At 33.8% G+C, this 26,056-nt stretch overlaps 1 protein-coding gene across 3 annotated transcripts in view; it reads left to right on the top strand.

The window, feature by feature from the left end:
* Positions 1–26,056, top strand: part of KCNT2 (potassium sodium-activated channel subfamily T member 2) — a 360,386-nt gene that overhangs the window by 299,293 nt on the left and 35,037 nt on the right. For 2 of the 3 annotated variants that reach the window (XM_077770578.1, XM_077769973.1), the window contains 3 exons: positions 4,422–4,523; positions 8,703–8,786; positions 9,687–9,815. In XM_077770578.1, coding sequence (XP_077626704.1) covers positions 4,422–4,523; positions 8,703–8,786; positions 9,687–9,815 — 315 coding nt within the window. Of the gene's footprint in view, positions 1–4,421; positions 4,524–8,702; positions 8,787–9,686; positions 9,816–17,425; positions 17,447–26,056 lie in introns of all 3 variants that reach the window. The other variant, XM_077771185.1, reaches the window with a different exon arrangement.

Below are 26,056 nucleotides of genomic sequence, written 5' to 3'. Positions count from 1 at the left end.
TTGCAATGCTAAGTTGTATAAAAGCTCAAGTCACAGTTCAAGTAGAAAAACCGTGTCATTTCAAAACTTTGATGTAAGCACAGTACCAGATTTATTATATTGATAAAGTGAACACTTATTTGTAAGTTAGTTAATCTTAAATATTTTTCGATATGGCATAAACTGTAGAGAAGTTTCTTGAAAGTGTCTATCCTTAATCCTGTCATTATATGTAGCTTGATTTGACTAAACACAGACTCAGAAAATATTCCAAATAATTAGCTTACCTTCTGTTGTCCATAAATTATTCCACGATATAAAACTCATATTTTATTTTGTAGTTCAAAATCCTCCTTCAAATCCCTTCAAGTAATATAATAGGGATCTAGTAGTCCCAATAGACCTGTTCCTACTTGTAATAAATTTACTATCATAAACAAACTCTATCAAATTAATTGAATACAGACATTTCAATATTCTTTGGGGTTTTTTTGCAAAAAATATTTAGTTTCCAGTAACTTTAGTTATTCTTTAATTTTTTTTGTTCTGTCTGTAATCACTATATTTTCTTAATTTGTTTATGTAACTTTCTTAAATTTTATTCAAGAAGTTTCAAATAGTGTCATCAAATTGTGCAACTAAACTTATGACAGTTTATTTTTAATATATCAAACAGACAATGGTATATTCATACACGATTATAATTTTACTTTGAAAATGACTTTGGTCTCTGGGGTCCCAATTTTGAATGTTACAACATGAGGACAATTGTAACAAAAATTCATTATGTGTTCATGTGATTATAACCTACTTAAGCAGAACACATGGAAGAATCTTTTGGAAGTAGTCTGAAAACCAAAAATAGTCCAGACTCACCAGTGAGCCATTCATTTCAGCTCCTGTTAATTTTTAAAAATCATGACATAAATTTTATGGATAGCCTATGCCATAAAACTTCCACAGGAAATTTATGCATTCTTCGTTTATCTTCCATGGATTCAAATATTTAAATATTACCTTTAAATTCATAGGCTTCCTTACTTAACAATCTCTTGAATGATACTTTTCATGCTTGATGAAAATAAAGCAAACTCTTTTTTTAAGTACCCTTCAAAACATCATGTCTATGCTGATCATCTAGCCAGAGTGGAGTTTCTCCTTTAATTATTGTGTCAGTATTATTTTCTAACCTTTTCTCTTCCAAAATTTCCCCAGCGGCGACTGACAACTGCTTCTGCAGATATTTTATTTGGTTCTAATTCTTGATCTCTTTTCAGTGAGGTACCTGTATGTCACAAGCTGTTTTGTTTTTCAGGCCTCACCTTGTCATAGGCATTATCTTGATTTAGCCTATTTTATTAATTTTTAAAACGATAGTTGTGTTTTATGAGTTACAACTTTTGAACAACATTAAATGGTACTGAACTTTTATTTTTTAAAAGTAAATGCATGTAACTTATTTTATAGTTTTATAGAACTACAAGAAGGAATAAGTGTTGCTTTTCTCAAAACCAAAGCTAATGAAAGTGTAAATATTTAAAATCTCCTATAAAAAAAAAAGCAGAAGTAATAAGATCATGCAGATGGAATGCATGATTGCTTCTTATTTGTTTGGCAAGCTTGTCTTTTAAGGCTCTACTCTGATGTCATTTCATCTCCGACACCATCTGCATCCTCCTGAGACTTAAACTTCTACAGGCTCACATCACATGGCTTTGTAAATGTTTGATTTTAAGTCTGTCTTTTAAGTAAAACTATGACTACCTGCAAAATTGGAGTCTTCTGTTAATTATCTTTGCATCCTATCAACCCAGTTCAGTGCCTGATACATAAGAGTTAATGGATAAGTGTTTCTTGATTGCACTGCTTTGTTTTTTTCCAAAGCCACGGGAATAGTCAAATCTCTCTTCTATTTTTTTCTTAACTTAACACACATTGTAAACGTGTTTTTATTTTACTGTGTTACTTCTGATATAAGTTACTGTTTAAACAAGGTATGAGCTAACAGATCCCTTGACTCATTTCCAACTAAGTATCTTATCTTCCGAAGTGGAAACCGAGAACCTGAACATTTGCAAGCAGGTGATATAGATAAAAGGGAATCATATGTAAGAAAGAATGAATCTAAAAGGAAGCAGATGCTTTCAATTATGGCCAGTTGTTGACATGACCTATGATATCAGATTTTCCAAATTTAAAAGGAATCAGAAACTTAGACTCTTAGGTTAAATGTTGGAACTTATTAAGCCTTAGTAAATTCATGCAGGCCAAATGACACTCCCTGTAGTTCCAATTTGGACTGTGCACTGCCAATGTATAACTGCTAGTTTATGTGTTGTTTTTGAGATACAGAAAGGTAGATAAATGATGTTGTCACAAGAATCACACCGGAATGGATGGTAAGACTAAGTATTAGTATGTATAATTCTTTCTTTACCCATATATGAAAATGACATTTATAAAGGGAGGTTTAAGAAATTATTCCAACTTGTTTATTGTCTAGAGGAAAGAAATTGTGGAATGTATTCTCATCAAGATGAAATGAGTTACTTGAGCTCTTATAACGTTAAAATTGGTAGACCTCAAAAATTGCACTATAGGATCTTTGGTGTTTTTTCTCTGCTGTAAGGAAAGTTAATACTAAAAAAGACAGTAAATCACAAATGCAGAATTATTCACACACAGAGAAGGGCAGCATCCCTGGGTGTGAAAGTTTTTTTCTGATGGTGTAAAGCATAATAACCATTTAGAGAATGAGGAGGATTTGCAGAGCTGACATTAAGAACAGTGAATGCTCTAAGATGAAGGTATTATCTACTGTGAGGTGGAATCTGAATCCGGGGAAGGAAGTTTTGTATTTCACCAGACAGCCAATCTGACTCATCAATATCCATGCTGGGAAGAAGTGAGAAGTCATCTCCAAACCACCTACACGTACCATTCAAACTAAGCATTCTTGACATCCAGGCTCCTAAATTAGAGAATATACTATGATGTAATGAACACAGACAAAAATTGGGGCACCACTTGCTTACTTTTCCTTTTGCCCTCTCCCTACAATATCAAGTGAGGATATTCTTGTAGTCTGGACAGTCTTCTCAACCAGATGGATGGGATGGATGTGGTGTACTATCTTTTGTCGCTACTTGGAAGGGCCTCGAATGTCCAAGAGGAAGGGCTCTTGGACAGACCTCATCTGTTTGTCCAGGGGAAGCCCAGGGGTCAATTCACCCTCATGGCTTCATAATAAGCAACAGCGGTAGTCCCCTTTATTCCTTGAGCAGTGCTCTTTTGCACGCAGTTTTAAAATCCGGGTATAGGAGGCTTCCCTTCCTTTGAGGAGCCTCCAAATTTGCTGCTTTAGAAATGGGAGCTTACTTCCTTTGCCTTACAGAGCAAGGCTGATTTTTTTATTTGCTTAGCTGTATCTATCTTTTCCAAGGAAAGCTGGTAACAAATGAAACCAGCATTTTTGAGATTACTGTTTACTAAGTAAAAGATTAATTTATGAAACTCCTTACAATCTCACACAAGTATTTGCTCTCATGTCTTCATTTATTAAGGGAGGTTAATAGCAACAGAATTTTTCAAAAGAAACTCCCATACACTGTAATACACACACACACACACACACACAGTTTTTTTCTTTCTTTCTTTCTTTCTTTCTTTCTTTCTTTCTTTCTTTCTTTGGCACTTAAAGAGCTTAGCTGCAGTTTGGTGTGGCTGGCACGACTTAAAAGGTATTTAGAGAAATGAAAACTCAGATGACAGAAAGTTGGAAACCACTGGATGTGGTGGCTCCTACCTGCCTATTTTTGTGTTCTCACATAGGAGAATATCCAAATGCAAAATTTCCAGGTGTTATGATACTTTATGTGGTGTTAGATTTTTTTTACATTTTATTAAAATCTTTATCGTGTTTGTTCTTTTTACTACATTACGTCAAGTCTTTTGTAGATATATTTATGAAGAGTCAATATTTTAACGACAGAGAACAAACTGATGGTTACCAGAAGGGAGGTGGGTGGGGGGTGGGTGAAATAGGTGATGGGGACTAAGGAGGGCACTTGTGATGAGCACCCAGTGTCTAAGTAAGTGTTGAATCACTAAATTCTAAACCTGAAACCAATATTACATTGTATGTTAACTAACTGGAATTTAAATAAAAACTTAAAAGAAAGAGTAGATACATGTTTACATATGAGAGGATGAACCTTAATTATTGGGTACTTTAATTGGCGAAGAAAACTTGGTTATGAAAATTAAAGGGACATATTAAAAATGCAGTTATATACACCCAACACAGTGTGTGAAGTAATGTACATTCGTAGCTACCAACTCTTTAATGAAAATATCTTCTTCACATTTATCAGGAAAACTTAAGTAGAAAAGCATAAAATATAGAATCCTCACAAATTTTTCTATTTCAAATTTCTGAACAGAAAGAACGAGAGAAGGGTTCTAATTTGGCCTTTATGTTTCGACTGCCTTTTGCTGCTGGGAGGGTGTTCAGCATCAGTATGTTGGACACACTTCTGTACCAGGTATGCTGTGTTCCTTTTTTTTTCTCGCTACAATGTTTATCCTAATTCGATTTAGATTCTTTTAAATGAATAATGTCTCCAGTGTTTCTCATGGCTTTGGCTTACGATTGGCTTTGGAAGTAATTCAGTGTTTTATTTTGTGTAGTTCATGACAAATGTGCCTATGAAACATTTTGTAAGATAAAAAGCCCAAATGTCCATCGACGGATGAATGGATAAAGAAGATGCAGTGTGTGTGTGTGTGTGTGTGTGTGTGTGTGTGTGTGTAATGGAGTATTACTCAGCAATCAAACAGAATGAAATCTTGCCATTTGCAACTACGTGGATGAAACTAGAGGTATTACGCTAAGTGAAATTAGTCAGTCAGAGAAAGACAAATATATGACTTCACTCATCTGAGGACTTTAAGATACAAAACAGATGAACATAAGGAAAGGGAAGCAAAAGTAATATAAAATCAGGGAGGCAGACAAAAACATAACAGACTCTTAAATATTGAGAACAGACAGAGGGTTACTGGATGGGTTGTGGGGGGGATGAGCTAAATGGGTAAGGGGAATTAAGGGATCTACTCCTGAAATCATTGTTGCACTATATGCTAACTTGGATGTAAATTAAAAAAATAAATTAACTTAAAAAAAGTTTTTAAGGAAAACACTATTTTTCAGAATAATCTATGAAATAATTTTTAGTCATTCTTTACCATCAGTGTCCTACAGTGTTTACTGTGGCATTTTAATACATTTTGCCTGTTACTCTAAGCATATTACCACACTAAAGAAAAGCTAAGAAAAAAATGAATATAGTAAAAAAAAGGATAGCCTTCTTCATAATGCACATATTTTAAAATAAGACACCAAATTGATGTCAATAAACCGATAAACCAAGAACATTAAATATCCATTAATTATTGCATGCTCTAGAAAAAATAAGAAAAGATTTTGCAACATCTAAAACACACTTAGTTTGTTCCTGAATGCCAGAGTTAACGTTGTCATTTGATCATAGCTAAGAAATTTATAGAAATGTTATTTTGCACCAATATATTTTAATCTTTTTAAAATGCTACCAGAAACTGAACAGCAGTAATATTTCATATTCTCTGACCCAAGTAATCAGACAATTTATAAATTTTTTTTTTTTTCTAGGAGAGAGAGAGACAGCATGAGCAGGGGAGGGTCAGAGAGAGAGGGAGTCACAGACCGAAACAGGCTCCCGGGTCTGAGCTGGCAGTCAGCACAGAGCCCGACGCGGGGCTCGAACCCACGAACCGCGAGATCATGACCTAAGCGAAAGTCGGACGCTTAACCGACTAAGCCACCCAGGAGCCCCAATTTATAAATATTTTTATTAAGAGAAAAAAGATATTCATGTAGCTTTAAATTATTTGATAGCTTTAATCTCAAATTAAGCATTCAAACATTTTGTTGTGCTGTTTTCTTTCTGATTATGTGTTTTATGTACCCTCTTCTGCAGTGCTTGATTGAGTAAACTAATCTGAAGATAGTTAAAGCTTTTCTACTGGCCTTCGGACTAATTATGCCCTTGAATATGCCTTTAGCAATGTCACAAACCATCTGCTTATGCCAGATGAGGCCACGCACAAATACAGCGAAGGAGAATAAACACTCCTGTTCACCCTAAAGTTTTCAGATACATTATCTGGGTGCTCCCAGAGCGGAGCTTCCACCCGCACACACCATTCCCACACATATACCTCTGATCTCTCAGAGAGGGGAGTGTAGAGCAGTCCTGAAACTGAAGATTTCATGTCACTAGCAGTCAAATGCTGGATGTCATTATGCACCAATGGTTTTCAGATTTTGTAGCCCTGGAATCTTTATGTTTCAATAAAATCTCACTAGAAAGTCTAATACATAGGCTAACTAGAGGGAAACTGTTCTCTAGAAGTGGAAAACAGTGGTTATTTCTCTTTATTTTTACCTTATATTTTTGTTATAAATACAAATGTAGGAAGTTAGTGTTTTCTGAAGCTACTGCTGAGAGGGTGAATAGAACAATAATTTTGAAAGTAGTAACTGTCTATTTAGCTTTGCCTGACATCAAACAAGATATGCTATGTTTCATTTTTCAGATAGGTAAAGAGTAGTCATTTATGGGTCAAAAATATATTAGAAATTATATATAATGCTTAAAATTATATAATAATCATGCATGTATTCTAAAGATCTAATAAATGCCATCTTTTTTTTTTTTTTTTGGTTAATGATTTGAACCCAGCCTCTTGAGGATAAATGTTTATATTATATATTTAAGAACCATTATTAATGACTAGAATTGTACAGTGATTTACTATTAATGTAATTCTATTCTAGACATAGTATCATTTCCTTCCTCAAAGAAAACTCTGACATAGGTACTGTTTTCAATCACAATATATAGATGGGATACAAGGGCTCAGGAAGATAAATTATCCCATGGTTACTGTGAACCCTCATCTTCAGGCCATGCACATCTCATTTGATTACTCACCACCTCGTCCCTGTGGTAAATGAGTCCATAACTGCATAGCGTTTGAGTTTCTTATGGTACTTTTTTTTTTAACTTACCAGAAAGTTGTTTTTATTTATTATATCTTCTCAATAGTCCTTTTCCCCCTTCCCACTTAAAACGCAGATCACTTGTATATTTCTCATAGTTTTCTTAATTTTCCTCTTTGTGGAGCTGGAAAACAAGTGATTAAAAAATAAGTATTAATGGGTGCCTGGGTGACTCAGTCTGTTAAGTGTCTAACTCTTGGTCTCAGGTTAGGTCTTGATCTCAGAGTCATGAATTCAAGCCTCATGTTGGGCTCTGTGCTCGGTGTGAAGCCTACTTTAAAAAAAAAGCATTATCTGAGGAGGAGTCGGGGAGAGGATAGAAAAAAGTATTATCTTAAATAAAAGGTATTAAATGAAATTGAAAAAGATTCTTCCATGATTGAATTACATGAGTTTCAATGCATGGATTTTGTCATATCAGGTGGAGCTGTCCCTGTCTTTTTGTCTCACTCCTACTTCTTGTCTTTGACATGATGAAGTTACAGGACAAAAGATCTCTGGATAAGGGACACTTTAGTGACAAATACAGAAAACAAATTAGCTGTATTACCATATCTGACTCAAAAATAATTTATAACAGTTATTTGCCAAAACTTCACTTTACTTTTCCATGAGTGCTTTCAAATTTTCATTTTGGAAAATAGTTTTAAGTACTTGAGAATGTGTTTAAAAATTCCTCTTCTTTTGCAAACACACTGAGTTACAAATGAAGTTGAAGCATGTCACCACTACTCTTGATAACTACAAGACTGACTATTTAAAAGGGAATGGATGTGTTTCCTTATGTTCTTGTTTAGACCGAAGGGTTTAGTTTTCTGATGCTCACTATTGGCAAAATAGTACTGTACAAAGTAGTCTAGTAAATGGATTTAAAGGGTATTATAACTTAAAACAAATCTTTGCTATGCAAAATAACTAGACAATTATTTAAGCTTTTCACTTTTGTAATACTTGAAGATCAAATTCAAGACAGTCATTTTATACAGTTTATGAAATAATTACATGTCATGGTGAAATGTGCTTGTATCAGTTGAAAGTTATTCTTTTCACTCAGAGCTAAGAATAAATTGAAGAAATTGGAAGCATTGTTAACTCAATGTTCTGTTGATTAGTATTCTAGTAATATATCAAAATATATGCTACCACTTCAAATAGTTTGATAATGATATTTAATACTAAAATATTAATCATTAATATTTAGATCTACTGAAATATTAGAAATTTATTCTATTAACAAAGAGCTTAGTCCCAAAGAAACCCTTTGGAGTATCCCCTTACAGATTTTAGTTTTCAAATTTTTTTATATTCTCTATTTCATTTTAGCTCATTTTTTTTGTTATTGAAAATCTAAAAACATTTTTATCATGTTTGACAGCATATATAAAATTTAAGCCTATCAGGATATTCTAGAGAATAATTATTCCCCATAATTCCTTATGGACAGCTTAACTCTACCTGTGTATTTAAGACACTGCCAGGATAGATTTTTATTTCCTTTTTTGTGGGGATTCAATGATGTGTTATGAGAAGTAACCTTTTAGAAATGGTATAATGTTTGCACTGAGCTATTCTGTACAATTACTACACATAATAAATACATATTTTGTTTACATTACAGTCATTTGTAAAGGATTATATGATTTCTATCACCAGACTTCTGTTGGGATTGGACACTACACCAGGATCAGGGTTTCTTTGTTCTGTAAGTTAATATTCTCTGGAATAGAAGATTGTTCTAAGAGATGTTTCTGAAATCCATCTGTGGTGTAGTTTGGCTAACTCATATATGTCACTGTTTTCCTCTAATGTGTGGTCAAAGAATAGCATCATTTTTTTTTAATTCTTTAAAAACTTTTCGGGAAAGCATTATTTTAATAATCATGAAAATAGCCATTCTGTACAAAATTCAGAACAAGTGTCTTTTTTCTAGCTAGCATTTGAGATGGACAGTTTCTGACATAGGATGCCATAGTGTTGAGGCAAACAGCGATGATGAAGTTTAACCCTAGTTTTATAAATGAGTATACTGTATTCTGGTATATTCAGTGAAATGATTTGAGAACTGTTAAGATTTTTGATAAGCAAAGAGGGACTAGTAGTTACTTATGCCTTCTGTCTGAGAGCCTGATGCTCATTCTGTTACTCCTCTTTCTCATTGTGAGGGTTATTAGACTTTGAAAAACTCTAGATTTTTCAAACTGGTTGGACAGTTTCTTTTTGTGCTGGAGTGTCTTTTGCTTTTGTAGCATTTGTAGCATTGGCACTAAATTCCAGTTGCAGCCTGTAGTCATTGCAACATTCAAGAAAGTCTACGCATTTTGCAACATCTCCCAGTGAATTACCAGTGACTACTGTCTACCGATATTGAACTAATACAATGTCATGCTGCCACAAATTCAGTGGTTGGTCTTCTGAAGTTTGAGGAACCCCAGAGATAAGCTGAGGTGGAGGGCTGTGACTAAGTTCAACACATGGATAAGCATTTACGAATGTTGCTTTGAGATTTCAAAATTTTAATGAATTCTGCATTTATAAAGTGAAAAATAACCACTGTGTTTTTATTTTTTTAATGCAATATGTAAATGATTCATATATCTTATAGATGAAAATCACTGAGGATGACCTATGGATCAGAACTTATGCCAGACTTTACCAGAAGTTGTGCTCTTCTACTGGGGACGTTCCCATTGGGATCTACAGGACTGAGTCCCAGAAACTTACTACATCTGAGGTTTGGAAATGTCAAAGTATTCCAGTTTTAATGATTAATCTGATTAAGTATAGACATTCCTAACCTTGGAAATGGATTTCTAAAAAAGACTTTGAAAGTGAAAAAGAATGCTCTTGTGGCACATAGTGTCAGTTCTCAGAGGCAAAAAAACCCTTAACTATTTGTTTAAGTAAACTATGTCAGAATTTTACAAAATATTGTTGGCTAAGGGGCTATTCTAGAGTTTATGCACTTTGGGTGCTGAATGCCTTTTGTGGATCTAAGATTTTGCATGTCTAGATTGTCAGGAAGCAAATTAATTTTAAGTAACCTTCTGACACATAACAGGTTCTCAGGGCAAGCAATCTAGCTTTCTGATATACTACTCATTTCATATGTACACTTTTGGAAGGAAGTAAAATGAAATTAGTAAGCATTGAAACTCACATTTTTCAAACTCTAGATTAAAGACTGCTCTGCAGCCAAGATAAAACCCTCCAGAAGTAGTACCAGATGTTCCCAGAGGAAAGCTCAGTCATTTTCAAAGCAAAATAGAATCTATTAATATAGAAGAATATTTCTGATGGCTTCATACAGCTGAAAACATATCCACACTTTGGCTCCATAATGTTGTTCTAAATAGTTTTTATATCTTTGGTAAAACATTCACCTTTTAAATTATATTCTTTTATGAGATAAAAATTTTGGATAAATGCACTATCCTACCAATATTTATAAAATTACTTAATATAAATTATGGTTTATATTCTCGAAATATTTTTCTTCTCAAATACCTTAAAGGTATTTGCAATTTTGGTTAGACATATGTATTTCTGGTCTTATGCAAAATTAACTCAGCTATGAGACTCTTATCAGTTATATGCATTTTAGTGATCCATTCAGCCATTTTAACAGTTTGTGTTAAAATCAGTGAATTCATATATATACAAAAAAGAGCTTTATGAGTAAAAGAGTGGATTTTCATTTACTTGCTAACATTTATGGTTTAACATTTAAAAAACCAATTTTGAGGGCAACAGGAAATAGTTCAGTTTCTCTGAAGTGTTTTCTGGCACTTTCAACCGTAGATCAGGAGTGCTAAGAGGAACTTTTTTGCCATCTCTGCTACTTTTTAAGATAGTTTGGTCAGATATTCCTAAAGTTTTAAAAATACCAGGTCCAAAAAATTATTATTTGATTAAAGGTTAGTAGAAGACGAGTGCTTTCACACCTCTTATTTGAACTTATAAGTATACAGGAAATTTCCATTCAACAGAGTATTATGTTCTTATCTTACATATAGGCTCTGTCAACTTGAATGTAGTAAATTCTGCCCTTGGTCAAGTTCATATTCAGGTCATTTTATATTATTAAGGGGCTCTGTTGTATTCTGTTTATATTATGGGTAGGGAAAGCATAATAGAGTATTTGTATTGTCATTAAGGAGTATTTAACATTACATTTTAGTCAATTCGTCTCATCACAAAAAAGATCACTTTATTAAAATGCTTATAAATCCCCAAAGTCTAGCTTATATGGAAAACACACATTCTTGGGGGAAATAAAAGGAAACTGAGTTAAATAAAGATGATACCTCTTATCTTCCTATATTGAATTCAATTCATCTTTTGGAACACATTTTTACTTAAACTTTATATTTTGCCTATTATATAAAAATGAGGCAACTTAAATAATTAAAGTTAAAAATAAAGACATCAAAATTTTTTACAACAAAATATATTAATAGAGGCAGAAAAATGAATGTTATTCTACATCTAAATTGAACTGAGTGCTACAGTTGAGCCAGAATTCTACTTTTACTTTCCTGGCAAGTAAGGCAAAAATAGAACTGTTGAATTATATAGTAATTATAGTCTGACACATGAAAAGATAAAAATTAATCCTGAGAAAGATTGTTTATTAAAAGAACACATATATTGTAAGCTTTCTTATTTAAAAGATTTTAGATAACATGAAGAAAAGTATCTTCAATCATAGTTTTGCAAGACACAAAGTGCCATTAAAGTGCTATCCTTTAAATTAATCTTTTAGTTTTTTAAAAAGGACATCAATTAAATAATAGCTCAGTAAAGACATTGGATTTTGTGTGAAGAGGAAAGCTGTGTTTCCTGCTCTTATAAAAACAAAGAATAAGATCTTAGCATCTCTGATGAGATGAAAGATTGATTCATACATTCCATCATCTTTCTCAAATATCAGATGGTTCTAGAAAAGTCACATGTTAGAATTCAGATGATTTATCTTTGCCCAAAATGCCAACATCACCTAATAATTAGAATTGAAGAGTCTAACATTCTTTTCAGATAGCTGTCAGATCTCCATTTCTCTTGAGAGTTCACACAGTCATACTACTGTCCCTCACTCCACACTGGCAAAGATTGAAGGCTGTTTCAATGGGGAGATGAACACAGGTACTCTGTGGACTGGGGGGCACTATGCATAGTTGAGGGCAGTGATACACACTAAATTCAGAGAGCTTAGTGCAAGGTACATTTTGTATACTGTACCCTTCAGCAGCAAAGTAGAAGAGTCTTCCCTAGGGAATCTGACCAAGCCATGTGAACAGCCTAAAGATGTAGACATGGGATGTTCAATAATCCAGTGATCACCATGAAACTGAATAAAAAGTATTTTAATAGGAGCTTTCAATAAATTTTGTCAGTCCCCTACTATTTAGTATGAGTAGACAACTAAAAATTCCCTACATCAGGAAATAGAATGAAATTCAAAGACACCAAAATAAACAAGGGAAAAAAACATGAAAGAAAGATTGATCATTGAGGAAGAAGATAATTTCAAAACACAAAATGAAGACTGCATTCCTCAGTATTTACCTAAGAGAAATGAAACTATATCCATGCAAAGATTTGCAATTTGCATACAAATGTTCTTAGCAACATGGTTCATAATAGCCAAAATTTGGAAACAACCTAAATGTCCATCAACTAGTAAACAGATAAACAAAATGTGGTATAGACACACAACAGACACTATTTATCAATAAAAAGAAACTACTTATATGTGCTTACTCCAATGAACCTCAAAAATATTATGTTAGGGACACCTGGGTGGCTTAGTCAGCTAAGCATCTGAGTCTTGATTTCAGCTCAGGTCATGATCTCATGGTTCGTGGGTTCAAGCCTTGTGTCGGGCTTTGTGCTAATAGCTCAGAGCCTGGATCCTGATTTAGATTCTGTGTCTCCCTCTCTCTCTGCCTCTCCCCTGCTCTCTCTCTCTGTCTCAAAAATAAATACACATTAAAAGAATTAATTAATTAATTAAATGATAAAATATATGTTAAATGAAAGAAGGCAGACACAAAAAAACACATATAGTATGTTTTCACGTTTACGAAATGTCATAGACAGTGAATGTATGCAGACAGGAAACAGATTAATGACTGCCTAAAGCAGGAGGAGGTGGAGGGAATGGGGAACCAGTTAATGAACATGATGGGGTTTATTGGGGTATTGGAAATATCTTGAAATCGATTTATGGTGATGGTTTTACTATTTGGTAAATTTACTAAAATATCTGAATTTTACATTTGAAAATTATATATGTCAAATATATACTAGTAAAGTTATATATTGAAATGTGATCATTAATATTAGAAAGATAAGCTATTGCAAGGATGAAGGATGGACAGGATACTAAATTTTTAAAAGAATATTTAGGAAAAAAGAAAACTTTGGGAACTGAAAGTATAATACCAGAGGTAAAAAAAGTTCATATCATAAAGTTGAAGAAACCACTAGGAAACTAGAACAAAAATTCAAAAATGGAAACAGTAAAGAAAAGATAAAATTAGAGGACTAGTCCAGAAGGTCTAAGATCTGAATGATAAGACTTCCATAAAGAGGAGATGTGGGAAAATTGAAGAAATATCAGTGTAATAACTTAAGAATAATCCCAAAATAGAAGTGTGTTAATTTCCAAATGGGAAGGGTCACCAAGTGCCCGCTATCATGAACTAAACACAGCATCATAAAATTCAGAATATTGAAGGAAAGGAGAAGATGCAGGAGTAGAGGAAGGAGTAGGTCAGATGCAAAGTATACATGGGAATTAAAAAAAATTTTTTTAATGTTTTATGTATTTCTGAGAGAGAGAGACAGCATGAGAAGGGGAAGGTCAGAGAGAAAGGGAGACACAGAATCTGAAACAGGCTCCAGGCTCTGAGCTAGCTGTCAGCACAGAGCCCGACACGGGGCTCGAACCCACAAACCGTGAGATCGTGACCTGAGCTGAAGTTGGATGCTCAACCGACTGAGCCACCCAGGCTCCCATACATGGGATTTTTCAACAGCAACTCTGTAAGCCAAAAGACCATGGAACAGTGCCTTCACGATGTTGAGGCAATATTTCCAAACCAGAATTCTATATTCAGCCCAAACTATCAGACTTGTCTAAAGATAGGATAAATAATATTTTAGCATTGTCTCTAAAAATATTCTCCCCATGGCTGCTTTCTAAGAAAACTACTCCCACTAAAAGGAACAAATACACTGAGAAAGGAATCATCGTTTGGATGAAACCAGACATTTTGTAAAATCCAGGCAAGAAATAGGAGCCCAAAGAAATCCCTAGGATGGCAGTGAAAAGAATACCAGGCATAGGCAACCTGGAGTGGGTCAGAAGGTTTCAGAGAGATTTCCTCAGGAAGATGAAATCTATGGAATACTTTATATATCTCAGTATCTTAAAGAAAGATTAGACAATTGCCAAAGACCTTAAGAACATATATAATTAAGCAGTTAATAAATATAAGATAGTTATTAACTCTAGGAATACAGTAATACTACCGACCAAAAAATTATGCAGGAAATGAATAGTAATCACATTTCCCATATAGCTCACCTATAAATTGCATTTAGTCATAGTATGCCCTCAATTTCGATCTGACCAAAATTACACTTGAACAATTTTGAAATGATAGGAAATGGCAAAGGTACTGGAATAAATGGAAAAGATTAATTCCTCTTCTTTCAGAGTATGAAGTGAATGCAGAAGCTGAAAAAAAGTTATCAAGCATGCTATATAGAAACAAAGATAAAGACCTACATATCCAGCTAAAAGAGATAAAAGCAAATGAGCCCTAAGGAAATAAAGGTGATTATAGTGGAAGCTTCTAATTTTCAAAACATATCATAACACTTTCTGACAAAACTATGTATTTATAACTAATAAAAACAGCTAATAGATTTATAGTCCTATAGTAGTCATATTAGACCCAATCACTGATTATTTTTCATATTATCCTATCACGTGTTAAATTCAGTCCTATTCTATGGATTTTTTTATTAAATGCCAATATTTTGTATCAGAATGTAATAGGGATAAACACAGATAAAAACTAGGCCTTGCTTCCATGTTATTTCATGAAGTTTAAAAAAATACAAGTTAAAGACAGATACGGGATTTCATGCCAACTCATTTTCTAGTCTGTTTTCAGTATCTTCTCATATTCAACATATAGAAAAAAAGTTATTTTGCTTTATCTTTGGAAGTAGGAGGAAACACTAATGTAGCAGACATCTTTCAGAAGATAAATGATGATGAAGAATATTTATAATTAAAATTATAACATGTAGAGAAGACCTGGAATACAATCTGGTTTTTGGTGAGCTGTATACAGGTGGAAGGAGAATTCATACAAACAAACAGAATAAAGCGTAGGTGCATACAGTGACTGAAAAAATCAGTCCATGGAAAGTAGGGTACAGCTGAGTCTGCTCCCTTTTAGCTGGTCATATATCACCATGCCAGACTTCTACCACCATCTATATGTGTCTATTTAAGGGAATCTTTATAAATGTTAGAATCTCCTGGTTCAAAAAACACAGTATGTACCAGGACTCATGCTGCTCTTGGTAAGAAAGAGGAACTATATTTCTATCCACAATCCTTTATCCACAATTCTGAAATCCAAAATACCTCACTGGAATTGTGAGATTTTAATGTTATTATTCCACTTAAAGTTAATATTCTTTTTTTTTTTTTAATGTTTATTTATTTTGAGACAGGATACATGTGTGTGAGCTGGGGTGGGGCAAAGAGAGAGGGAGAGAAAAAATCCCAAGCAGGCTCAATGCTGTCAGCACAGAGCCCAAGGCAGGGCTCACTCCCAGGAACTGTGAGATCATGACTTGAGGAGAAATCAAGGCTTAACCAACTGAGCCACCCAGGCACTCTTAAAGTGAATATTCTTTTACTTTTCATTGCACAAATATTATCATTTTTATCATGAAATGCTACTCAAGACCCACTAGGGACATTTCCTACCATACAGTATATAGAAAGTACTATTTCCCAAAGTCTGTTAAGTTCTGAATTAATAGACACTTGTGTTCTTATGGTTGTTTGGTGAGAAAATGTGGAGCTGCCTTTACCTCCAGTTTTCCAGTGTACTGAAAGTCACATTTATTTGAAGTATATTATAACCACTGAAAATTGTACTAGAAATTAGAAAGAGATTATTTTAAAGCATATTAAAGTACAAGTATCTTTTCAGGGTACACAATACATTAGTGGAATATGTTACTCTGATGGTTGGTCACCTTTATGGTTAGTAAATCCTGTAACTTTAAAGCATGTGATATAATGAACTAGTTAATCATTGACTGTCCCATCTAGCAATCATTAACTCTTGACTATTAAACTGGAACATAGTATTTTTAAATATATTATTGAAATAAGTTCATCTTTTACAAAATCACATTAATAAAATTATTTTAATAAAGATTAAGATAGAATAGCTTTGAAATTCTAGCTGCCCATTCTCTGCCATTATTCACTCAAGCAATGTTTTTATTTTCTTGGGCCATGTGTTAAGAATCCAGAGATCAACGGTTTTAAGGAGCCTGTAATTAAATGTTTATTATGCATTTTTTAGATCTGATTTGTTAGATTTGAGTAATGTTATACCAAAGAATATAATTGAAAATTTCACTTCCACCTATTGAAAAATAAACAGAATATTATTCTTTAGAGCTGAAGAATAAGATAGCATTATTTTTATATCCCCTAAATACTTCACAGTTATATGATGACTGAGCAGATCAATTTTTAGACTTCACAGCCAATGTTAAAGCTCAAAATATTTCTCAAAATGAATTAAATTTATGCATTGTGGAAAAGCAGTCTTATTATAACATCTAAATTTAAAAGTATTAAATTAAAAAACAACTTTTATGAGATCTAAATTTTAAAACAGTACAGATAATAATGCCAACAATGATTATTGAATGCCAATAATTATATCAAATATTCTCTCATGAACCTTATAAGCTTGTCATTTGTTTTATTTTCTCTGCTTGTACCACTTTTTCTTTTTATCAAACATTAGAGAGACAGTTTTACCAAACAAGAAAAAATAATCTAATAAGAATTTTCTGGAAAACTTTTAAAATAATAATTTATTCCTTTCCTAGTTTTATCCAGAAGCCCTGTGATACACAATGAATCATATAATTGTAGTGTGAGTGTTAAGTGGGGACTTGTGATATTTTGTCCTTGTTGCTGACCGTTTCATGTATGTATTGTATGTATTGTTTAGCCATTGTTTAAATTGTATTTTGTATGTTTCTTTTTTCCTTCCTTTGTGTCAGTCTCGAGAAATAGCATCACAAGTAAGTATTTTGTCTCCCTTTCCTCAAATAGCTTAATATGTGAATTCAGAGGTCTTAAAAGGAAAGAATATTAATGATTGAATTCAGTATTTCAGATGTTAAAACAAATTGATTAAACTAAAGTGTTATAAATGCTCTATTTTCAAGTTAGTGTGTCTCTATTTCCCTAATAAGATTGTGAGATCATTTTACCTGTTTGTCTTCAAACTGTGTTTGTGTGTGAATCCAATCATACGTTTTACTGTGTGGTGTCATTACCTGCTTGTCACTTAGTGGTTGTGGATTGTCTGTCTGTCCTTGAGTGAGGGGCCTCCCTTCAATGCAAGCAGCTGGGACTGAAAAGTGGTCATGTTATATGAAACACATCTTTTTGTGCACTTCCTGTGTAGGCTGCTCCCGTAGAAGGGGGTAGAACAATAGGACCTAGGATGGATTTCTCTAGCATACTTTTTAATGTTGAATTTATTCTTTTATAGTTTTAATTTATGTCATGAATAAATCATCAGTTCAGTGTTTGATAACAGTGACCTGTGCTAATAATTGATTTATTACAATAAAAACAAAATTCTTAATATTATATTTGTGCACATGCACTTATATTGTGAAAACCTTGGTATTATCTTCCTGTGATTTGTATTTTTAATTTTATTTTCCATTTCCTTCACATAAACTATGATAAACAATTGTCATTAGAGTCTTAGCACGTAACACAAACTCCCAAACATTAACATAATGTAACCATTACAAATCTAAGCATTTTCAACTTTACAAATTGCATTTTGAATGTCAAAGCAGTGGTAGAAGTCAGTCCATTAAGTGTAAAACTTGTGTGCCAAAGGTGCCATCTGAGAGTACGTGTCTGTTTTTCACTTGTCGAAATTTGGAGAAAAGTTCTATCTTATTATATTATCCAAATTTTTGATGTAATGACTGTTCCCTTACTTGCATCATATAATATCCATATAATAAATGCAAATTCTGTTTACTAAATTATTTTAAACAATTTAAATTTTTTATTTAAGTTTTTAAAACATAACTAGTCTATTTTTCAATATCCTTATTTTGTTTTATTGCATATTAAATAATTTAGAATTTACTAAATATATACTTAATGGTCCACATTGAAAATGTCGTGTTTGTTTGGCATGAAGATGGTCAAGGATTTCAGCTACCATGGCTGGCTGCAGGCTGAGCAAATTAAGATCAAATTTTAGATCAATGCAGAACATATCCCTGGCACATAATGAGTTTGCAGAACACGTTTTAGAGTTTTATTGTTGCCTTTTTAGAATGTTTTATAACACTTTGAGTTCAAATGAGATCAAACATATATTTCTAAATTTTTAATTTATAACAATATTTGACCTGACCAGCTGCACAATCAAAATTTCAAGTGCAGTGAGTTGGCATCTGTTATTTCATAAAATATTTCGTAACACGTCACAAGCAAAGTTGCTTCACCTTGCTTTTCATCAAGGGATTCTCATGTATAGTTCCAGGCCTGGTAGAAACACTTGCTAGGATTTTCTCTGTGTCCCAGGAAGAACAACATTTTCACTTGGTTAAAAACTTCATAGTTTTATGTTTAGAAGTGGAGTGAATCTTTTAGATGTAGGTTTTGGCTATGTTGCAGTTCTACATATTGATTCAGATGTTACACATCACCATCACCTCTTTTCTCCAACTTACCGTTTAGATGCTGAAAGGCAAAAGTTTGGCTCATTTCCGAATCATGGCAGCCTATTCCAAATTTACCCTTGGAACTTTCCCACGATTGCTTTCTTTCTCATAAGAAATTATTCTAGGTCCCAACATCTTTCAGTCAGTTCCCTGTGTAAGCAAACTGTCTTCTCTTTAATTTACTGGAAAACTTGAGTCTTACAATATAAATATCATTCTTATAATCCTTTTAATGAAAGAAAAAACTCTAATTGTACTTTGGATATGAAGACATTTATCTTTGTAATTCCAGTTGTTTTTACAACAATTTTCATTTTTTCCAACTCTAGTTTTTGTTTTTAGGCTTTTTATCTCTCCTCAACTCTCTCCCTCTACCTTTGAATATATGTGTTTCCTTAATGCTCAAGAAAAATTTCCCCTTTTATTCTATTTTTTTCTAATCTTATTCTTGTTATTAGAATCTGAGAAAAGTTCGTATATGCTGTTTCTTCTATTCCTTATCAATGTCTTCCACAATTTCCCCCATTACTGTATTTATCCTCTTCTTGAATCACTAAAAGTCTTTAGCCAGAATCATTGGCATATTAAATTTCATTTTAATTTATTTAAACATCATATAACCTTTAACAAGGTTTATTATCTTCTACATCTTAAAATTCCTTACCTTCAGTTTTTATGTTATGAGTTACTTTCTTTACCTATTTTACCTGTTTTTATTGGTTTATTTCTTAATCTTTTCCCCTTCTTTCTATTGTTCAATTTCTGCCTAGAACAGCTCATTGTAGATGCTGCCAGTGTGCTCTTCCATCTGAAAGCTTGTCCTTAACCCATTGTCCCTAAGATTGGCTCTGGAATTCAAGACTCCAAAGGGCTGCAGCGCTCTGCCTTTGTCTCCCTTCTAGGATCAGTCTTCATCTTTAATTTCTAGAAACTACTCCATTAACCTGAGTGTAGGCTAAAGTTCAAGTACTCTTGCCCAGAGGCTTAATCTTGATCTTTGAACAGTACAAAGCACTTTATTATTTTATTTAAATTCCTCACCATAAGCCAATATGGCAGACAATATTATTCTCATTTTTAAAATTTATTTAAGTTTATTTCTTTATTTTGAGAAAAAGACAGAGAGGGTGAGTGGGGGAGAGACCGAGAGAGAGAGAGAGAGAGAGGAAAATCCCAAGCAGGCTCCACACTGTCAGCACAGATTCTGATGCGGAGCTCAAACTCATGAACCAGTGAGATCATGGCCTAAGTCAAAACCAAGAGTTGAACGCTTAACGAACCGAGCCACCCAGGCACCCCAATATTAATCTTGTTTTTAAAGCAGAGATATGGTGGGGTGCCTGGATGGCTCAGTCGGTTAAGTGTCCGACTTCGGCTCAGGTCATGATCTCACAGTTCGTGGGTTTGAGCCCCACGTTGGGATCTGGGCTGACAGCTAGCTCAGAACCTGGAGCCTGTTTCAGATTGTGTGTCTCCCTCTCTCTCTCTGACCCTCCCCTGTTCACGCTGTCTCTCTCTCTCAGAAATAAATAAAACATTTTTTAAAAAAAGCAGAGATATAGGGAAGTTAACTTGACTAAGATCAAAAGCTTTGGAAGTAGCAAACCTGGTTTTAGAATTTATCACTGACACCAGAGCCTCTTTTAATCACTAAGTCTCACTGTAGCAGCTGCTACCAATTTCTGAACTACCTCTCCCTATTCCACCTGCTGCTCTGAGGTGTTGAAATGCTTTGTTTGAGAGTCAAAATAGGAGCTGACACTTGAACCATAAGCAGGCATTTACTACATTTATGTTTTATACAGTCTTTTGGTCTTTATCTACACTTGATCTTGGAACACTCGTTGTGTCTTGTGGTTTCAGTTATTACCTCTGTGTTGATGATTGGTAGATTTGTGTTTTTGTACTTCTAATTTATAAAATAAAGACAAACCTATTTTCTGCCATATCCTCTTCACTTTGTTATCTACCAGAACTAAAAATATTTATTGAGCACCACTAGGCATCAGATGCACACATCCATATGACTGGAATGCATCTGTAAACATACAAGAATGTATAGAACAGGTTAATGATCGTATTCCTTACTTTACTCACATGATGCATGATGCATATAGTGGATATTTGATGCGTACTATAGTAAATCAAATTTCTTATTGCTGGATTTTACACTAATTTATATTCTAGCCATTCTTTATTGATAATCTTTCCTTGTTTCTGGTTCAGTTATTTTGCCTGACCAAATGAGGAAAAAACTTGGTATCAGATGATCTGGATTTAAATGTTGACTTCTCCTTTTATTAGGTATATGTGAAATGGTCTATTCTCAACACATAGCAAAGTGAAGATGAAGTAGAGAGCATATGATTATCACTTCACAAAGTAGAATAAAGAGCAGATGTGTGTTAATTATTCATAGCTAATGGCAAATAATTCTGGGGCAGAGTACATAGAGTAACATAGATCTTGTTTCATCAGTTTTCATTGCTGTACCATTTTGAGTGGATGACATTCCTTAGAAAGCATTTGTGTCAATACACTTAAATTTATAAATAAAATAATAGTAAGTATTCTTGTGATTTGGATAAATACTTTGTAAGATTAGTCAAACACACACACACACATATATTCACTAACTTGAAATGCATTCTGATTTACACACACACACACACACACACACACACACACAAACCATGAATCTAAACCCATCTGTAATTTCCTTTCACATTTTCTTTTATAGAAATTTTAGTCTTGGATCTTTTCCTTACTTTACTTTACAATTATTTTAAAGTACTTTCTGGCTCTCATTCTTACCTTGTGCATTTCCACACAGGAAAGCATTTCTTACTTGCATTATGTCCCTACTCTAACTTAATAAGAATCTCATTGAAACACTTATTAGCAGGAAGCTGTTTAAGTGAATCCAATCTGTTTGATTTAATTTAACTACATAGTCATGGCTTTCTGTCCACTTAACATCTTAAACTGCATGGAGATCATTCTTTCACTCTGCACTGCCATAGGAAATAAATTAGGCCTTTAGTTACAGCTCCTTGTTGAATGGCCACTAGAGTCTACAAAATCAGAATCAAATGGAAAATTATAAGATTGATCTAAGTCACCTAGGTCTGCATATGGGAGTGGTGATCTATAAGCAATAGTATACTTGGATCAATAATAATGTTTTGTGTAGATTCTTTACATGAGAATACGAATATTTATATCTACAAAGTCTTTTATCATTGTATCTGTTCTTTCTTTTTTTATATTTGTTTTTTTTAGAGGAGGTAGTGAGCAAGAGGGAGAGGAAGAAAGAATCTTTAGCAAGCTACATGCTCAGTACAGAGCCCAACACAGGGTTCAATCCCATGCCCCTGAGATCATGACCTTAGCTGAAATGAAGAGTCAGATTTTCAACTGAGTCACCGAGGCTCCCCATTATGTCTGCTCTTTAATTAAGACATTACATATACCACAGGAATTTTCTTTCCACAGGATCATTTATCCATAACTACCATATGTTTTAGGTCAGTGGTTCTCAAATGATAGAAAAGAGAAGGGAGGGGGGAGAGAAACAGTGTTTAAAATGTTTTGGCATGGTGGAATTGGTGCTACATGCCTATTAGAATCACTGTAATGGTTTTTCATAAATTTAAATACTTAGGTCCTTTTTTTCTGGACTGTAAAGTGCTGGAGGTGATAGAATGATATCCTCCCTAACTTGCCCTGCAATGGGTATCATCTACCCCCACACATATATACTCATGGTTAAAACCATTGCTTTAGGCTTTGTATTCCTGTAATTCTGGAAAATGATAATAGAAAATTGAACTGTGAAGAGGACAGAGCTGGGAATGGAAGTATGATTCTAATAATGTAAGGTTTGGAATGCCTTTATGAGGATGTTAAACCTATGTGCTTATTCAGTGCGCTTCTATTTGTTGATTGTTAGTCTATTTGCTGATTGTAAGGCAGTTTTTGGAGTTTAAAGCTATTCAGATATATAAGCTATTCTTTACACACACACACAGATAAGTATGTATAATGCATGAAAACCTAATCATAGAAACCCCAGAAGGATGTTTTATGTAGAAAGCAAATACACTCTATGTTTATTTATTTCTAGACATAAAATGAATGAATTGGTCAAATTAAACTACTTTTTAGTTTCCTTATAAACCAATATTTAATGATGATGAAATCAGTCTAAATTTGGGCCAGACCTTCATTCTGACTAGTGGACACACATCAGCATATGGAACACAGCAGTTAAATAACTATTAGAAGGCTTAAAGGGTGTCTTGAGACTTACAGAAAAAGTACTTGTGAAATATACGGTAATAGCAATTCTAATGCTGATAATATCACTCTCCCTTAAAAAAGGTAAGCATTATTTGGAGAAGAAATGCTATACCTTCAGAGAAGATAAAAACATTTCACTACTACACAATGAAAGAAGGTAGACATCATTTGAATTCAAAAGAAAACAATGAAAAATAGTTTTAGTGGCATTGGCTAGTGACATTTGCATAGAAATATGACATAATTAAGGCATTTTCATTAAACACTTAAAATATATTCCTAAATACTACTACTTTAAAAAGTTATGCATACTTTAGAGAAATATTAACCCTTAAATATTGCACATTGCTATTTAACAAATTCATTTCTTAGGAGCACCAGTAACTTCTATAACATACTTGAATGAATGAAAGATGCATAACTTGTATTTAAAAAATCTCCCATCATAGATAATGCTATGGTCCTAAATAAGCTAATGATTTTTATTACTTCTTTTTCTCTTACTTGGTGCCTCTATAACAATAGCTATTTTTTATGACATGTATAGTAGAGGGCAAAAAAGCTGTAATAAGAACTATTTGACAATATTTATCACCCATTCCAGTCCATAAAAAATACTTCATTTTCGGCTTCCACAATAGTTACTTTTTCTATACATTCTCATATTCTTAATTTCTTATTTCTCATCTATTTCATATTCCCCAACTAAGGATATTGAAGTATAAAAGTTAAAATGAGAGCATTATCTCTAAACCACATCTATCTTTTTTTAAAACTTTTTTTAAGGTTTCTTTATTTTGAGGTGGGGGAGGTAGAGAGGCAGAGAAAGAGGGAGAAAGAAAATCCCACACAGGCTCCAAGCTATCAGCACAGAGCCCGACGCTGGACTCAAACTCATGAACCATGAGATCATGACCTGATCTGAAATCAAGAGTTGATGCTAAACTGACTGAGCCACCCAAGCCCCCCACTCCAACACCTATCTTTTCATTATTAACCTTTCCAACTTATATTAGTTAATCCTAAACATAAGCTTTAGAGGACTCTACAGATACAGCATAAAACTGCACACCCTAAAGCACAAGCTTGACAGTAGGCAGCAAGACAACTCAAAAATTTTGCTGACCAGCAGGAAGTGAAACCAATTAATAAGCCTTAAGAAAGGATCCTCAGTGGCAGTGGCCATTGCCTACTTAGCATGCTTGCTGTGCCAAATATTGAGATCAGCCTTCATAGACATAAGGGACACCTTCACCCAAATCTGGTCAAAGTGTTGAGACTAACGATTCCACTTGTGTACCAAAAGGGTATGGTAAAGGGCTAATAACTCACTGTATTGGTCTGAGTCTTCCAGAGAAACAAAACCAGCAGGGTATATATATATACATACATACACATGCATACATATGTTATAATATATGTATATATAACATATAACATATGTATGCATGTGTATGTATGTGTCCATGAGTGTGTGTATGACTGGCTTATGCAATTATGGGGAGCAAGAAGTCCCAAAATCTGCAGTTGGCAAGCTAGAGACCCAGGAGAGTTGATGGTATAACTCTAGTCTGAGTTTGAAGGTCTGAGAGTCAGGAGAGCTGAGATGGAAGCTGCAGTTCAAGGGTAGAAGACTGGTGTTCCAAGTTGAAGCAGTCAAGTAGAATAGCCTTTTGTTCTACTCAGATATTCACTTGATTGAATGGGGCCCACCCACATTAGGGAGGACTACCTGCTTTACTCAGTCTACCAATTCAGATGTTAGTGTCATCCAGAAACACCCTTATAGACACACCCAGAATAATGTTTGGGCACCCTGTGGCCTAGTCAAGGTGACACACAAAATTAACCATCATAAATTCACTCTTTGTCAGTAGGCACCTTATACATCTCTTCAAAACATGCTTAATCTCTAAAGACAATAACAAGGTCCTAATTCCTTTTAATATGTTAAAATGACATTTTGCATACAAATAAAAACATACTAACTCCTTCACCAAAGGAGAGCTAAAGTCCTTGAGTGATGTTTCCTTGTCTCCCTTATGTTCTGTAACTTAAATACTATGCTGTAAAATTAACAATGGTATAAAGCCTATACATTTTACGTTACATAATAAAGAAATAAGAGATGGAGAAAAACAAAAATATGTGCTTAATACACATGCACACAGGCAAATAAATTTATAACAAAGTAAGGAAGAAATATGCATGACAATTGCATTCCTTATTTCTGTAACCATTCACTTCCTCATAGCTTGTACTTATAACTACCTTTTTCCACTACCCTTTGTATTCTGTATTTTTGTTGCCATAAGCCAGCACCTGTCTGCTGAGGTGGCTCAAATCTCCATTCTCGTCTAGTGGTCTGGCCATTAGTAGTTCTATCTGGATTGGGTTCTTGTAGTTTTTATTGACCTAACCCACAGAGTATGATAACCCTAAGAGAACCCTAAAGGAACTCGCTCCTTTGTTCTCAAAGGCAGGGTTTTGGCAGGATGCAAATAGCATCCCTATCTGCCAGTGACACTGCATGCACCATTGGTTTTACTAGATCACAGAGCCCAAGAAGCAGAGCACTTGCATAGCAGTCTGAATCTCTTACAGAGCTTTTTTTTTTTTTTTTTTTTT

This window comes from Crocuta crocuta, unplaced genomic scaffold (genome assembly GCF_008692635.1).
Source record: "Crocuta crocuta isolate KB4526 unplaced genomic scaffold, BGI_CrCroc_1.0 scaffold220, whole genome shotgun sequence".
In the NCBI taxonomy this organism is placed as follows: domain Eukaryota; kingdom Metazoa; phylum Chordata; class Mammalia; order Carnivora; family Hyaenidae; genus Crocuta; species Crocuta crocuta.
This window is presented reverse-complemented; position numbering and strand designations above follow the sequence as displayed.